At 52.2% G+C, this 3,089-nt stretch overlaps 1 protein-coding gene across 4 annotated transcripts in view; it reads left to right on the forward strand.

Annotated features, from left to right (window-relative positions):
• Positions 1-2,997, forward strand: part of Elp6 (elongator acetyltransferase complex subunit 6) — a 12,375-nt gene extending 9,378 nt beyond the window's left edge. For 2 of the 4 annotated variants that reach the window (XM_005383397.2, XM_005383396.2), the window contains exons 6-7: positions 1,622-1,768; positions 2,291-2,653. In XM_005383397.2, the coding sequence (XP_005383454.1) occupies positions 1,622-1,768; positions 2,291-2,488 (345 nt within the window). In that variant the 3' untranslated portion in view covers positions 2,489-2,653. The other 2 variants (XM_005383399.2, XM_005383398.2) reach the window with 1 other exon arrangement.
• The last annotated feature ends 92 nt before the right edge of the window (positions 2,998-3,089 follow it).

Genomic DNA, 3,089 nt, shown 5'->3' on the forward strand with positions numbered 1-3,089 from the left:
CGCCTGCCTGGCAAGCGCAAGGTCGTGAGTTCGGTTCCCGGTACCGGAGAAAAACAAAAACAAAAACAAAAACAAACAAAAAAAAATAAATAAAGGAGTGACTGGCCCTGTGTTCAGTAGGGCTGTCCAGGTGGCACTGCATATCTTGGAGCATGTTATCATCCCTGAGTTCGTTTACTCTTTTTTTTTTTTTCCTTCATGGTAGTGGGATTGAACCTGAGGCCTCACACATGCCAGGCTCCTTGAGTTTGTCTTGAAATCATCTCATGTCTCTTTTTGGTGGGGGTGGGAGTGGTACTGCGGAATAAGTCTAGGGTTTTAACATTATAAAGTACAATACAAGTATAGGGTATGATAGTACTTTTATAATGCTAGGCATAGTGGTGCATACCTATAATCTCAGCGCTCGGGAGGCTGAGGCAGGAAGATTGCTGTGCGTTTGAGGCAGCTTGGCCTACACAGTGAGTCCAAGACCAGCCTGAACTACATAGGGAGACCCTGTCTCAAAACTAAAAGTAAACTAAAATGCACAAAAGATGTTATCTGTGTGATGAAATTATAAGATAAAATTAGAGGTTTTGGCAGTGATCCATAAAATAATAATAATTGTTTCCTCCAATGCATGTCCTCCTAGAGAGTTTATGCAGTTGTGAACATATTTGTAGGTAATTCATTTCCCTGCATTTTTTGTTTGTTTGCTTTGTTTTCTTGGGACAGGGTCTCATGTAGTCTAGGCTGGCTTTGAACTCACTGTGTACCCAGGCTGGCCTCAGACTTCAGATTCTCCTGCCTCAGCCTCCTGAGTTCTGGTGTTACAGCTGTACACTACCATGTCTGACTGTCTCCCTCCTTTTTCCTACTGGTAAGCTGCAATCCATACTCTTTGATACTTCTTCTTCTTTCCTTAAATAACACCCTGTCTGTTTTATCATTCAGAAAGGGAAGACAGGCTGAATATAATGGTACGCACCTATAATCCCAGCAACATGGGAAGCTGAGGCAGGAGAATTGCAAGTCTGAGGCAGCCTGGACAACTTAGTGAGCCCTTGCCTCAAAATAACATAAGTAAAAAGACAAAGCTCTGTGGCAGAGTGCTTGTCTAGCATATGTGAGGTCCTGTGTTCAGTCCCCGCTATTGGGAAAAACAAAAGCTCAGGTGTGCTGCCCCAGTTCCTTCTCTGGGCCAGACAGGATGCCTGTCCTTTGTGCTTCCCGCACCCCCACATCCGTCTCCCAGCCTTGTCACCCTGCACTGTCCCCTCTGTCTGCAGGGCTCCCATCTCTTACCCCGCTGTGCTCTGGTACACAGTAAGTCCTTGGCAAGTGTTGACTGGGTGAATGGGTGCCTGGCGAGGTGCTGCCATTTTTTTTTATAACATTCAGGAATTGAGGTTGAGCTGCTTTTGAAGACCTAGGATGAACTTGGTTTTAAATGAGTTGAGCAGGTTGGACTTGCTGGCACCAGCTGCCGGGGGATCACTGGAATCCGGGTCCCGGAGCCCCTCGGAGGGCGATGGACAGGGTGTGCAGGGTTGGGGGTGGGGACAGCACTGAGAGCCAGGGCTCCCTTTCCCTGCTGTCCCTTCCAGTGAGGAGCAGCTCCCATCCTGTATTGATGCAGGGAAACCTGGTGGCCCTTGTGCACGACAGTGGAGACGCTGCGGATGAGGAGAACGACCTTCTGGTGAGTGGCCTCAGCCATCAGAGCCACCTGATCCTGCGGGCCGAAGGCCTGGCCACCGGCTTCTGCAAGGATGTGCACGGGCAGGTATGTGGGGTGTGGCTGTGCCGCAGGGAGCCAGGCCCGGGCCGCTCCCTCAGGTGGAGGGGGCCTTGGGCTGTGTGAGTACCAGCCAAGACCTGGTGTGTCTCCTTGGTGGCACCATTGTGACCAAGGTGGAGGGCCCCTCAGAGGACAGCAGAGCCCCTCTGCAGCACGCCACAGACGTTGCACATTCTTGTCACCAGTTCTGGGACAGAAAGGACTTGGGGAGGCCGGGCTTCCCTCACTCTGCCTACCAGAAGTCGGAGGCCGCTGCCTGCTGCCCCCCAGGGTTACTGTGCTTGCGCCTCATCGGGCATCTCCTCTGGGGCCGCAGCCTCCGATTCAGCCCACGCTGACTTCTCTTGATCCAGTAGTGGTGGTTGGAGTCATGGCCCAGAGTCGCTGGAAGGCGGATCTGGCAGAGCAAGCGAAGGAACAGGCCCTGAAACCCTGCTGGGGTGGTGTGGCCCACTGCGGGAGAAGTCCTGAAGGCCAGTTGAGGGCTGTGTTGTCCCTGTCCCCCAGGCCTCCCCTTCGAGAGTCATCGGTGTCCGTGCTGCCTGTGTGCATTCGCATATGTGGATTCAAAACACTGGTCTCGCTGACAGCACACAAGTGCACAGAAAGAAGGCAAAAGGAAATACACAAAAATACTGTCACGGTTTTTCCCTGGGCGACTTTTCATTTATTTTACTGGGTTATTTTGCATTCATGTTTCTGTAACTAGGAAATATGACTATGGCAATGGAAGGGAGGACTGTTATTTTTAGTTCACTGTTTATTTTGCAAGTTGGTCCCATTAGGAGCCTCAGTTGAAGGCCACAGTGAGGGCGCGGTGGGGTTCACTGTGGGCCGTCTCAGTGCTGCCCCCCTTGCATTCCGTCTGTCTCTGCAGCTCAAGGTCCTCTGGAGGAGGCCGTCCCAGGCCGCCGCCCAGCGAGATCGGAGCCTCACTTACCAGTACAAGATACAGGACAAGACTGTGTCCTTCTTTGCCAAAGGCTTGTCTCCTGCTGTTCTGTGACCGGATTTGGGGGCCACTAAGGCCGTGTTGGACTCTCTGTGGCTGTGGACAATATGGGCCAAGCAGGAATGGGTCTTGTTCCTAGGTAGCAGCATTTTCGGTGGGGCTACAGCTCCACGGTGACCAGCGAATGGTACTGTGGTGGTTTGTATGCTGTGTGCCCTGGCCCTGTTTGGGAAGCAGGCAGGAGTCTGGCCCCCGCCCCTGCCCCTGCCCCCGCCCCCGCCCTAATCACTGATCCTAGGGAAGCTGCCTTGTTGTAAGGACACTGAACTAGCTGCTAAAGAAACATATGTATTA

This window comes from Chinchilla lanigera, unplaced genomic scaffold (genome assembly GCF_000276665.1).
Source record: "Chinchilla lanigera isolate Chin_1 unplaced genomic scaffold, ChiLan1.0 scaffold00019, whole genome shotgun sequence".
NCBI lineage: Eukaryota > Metazoa > Chordata > Mammalia > Rodentia > Chinchillidae > Chinchilla > Chinchilla lanigera.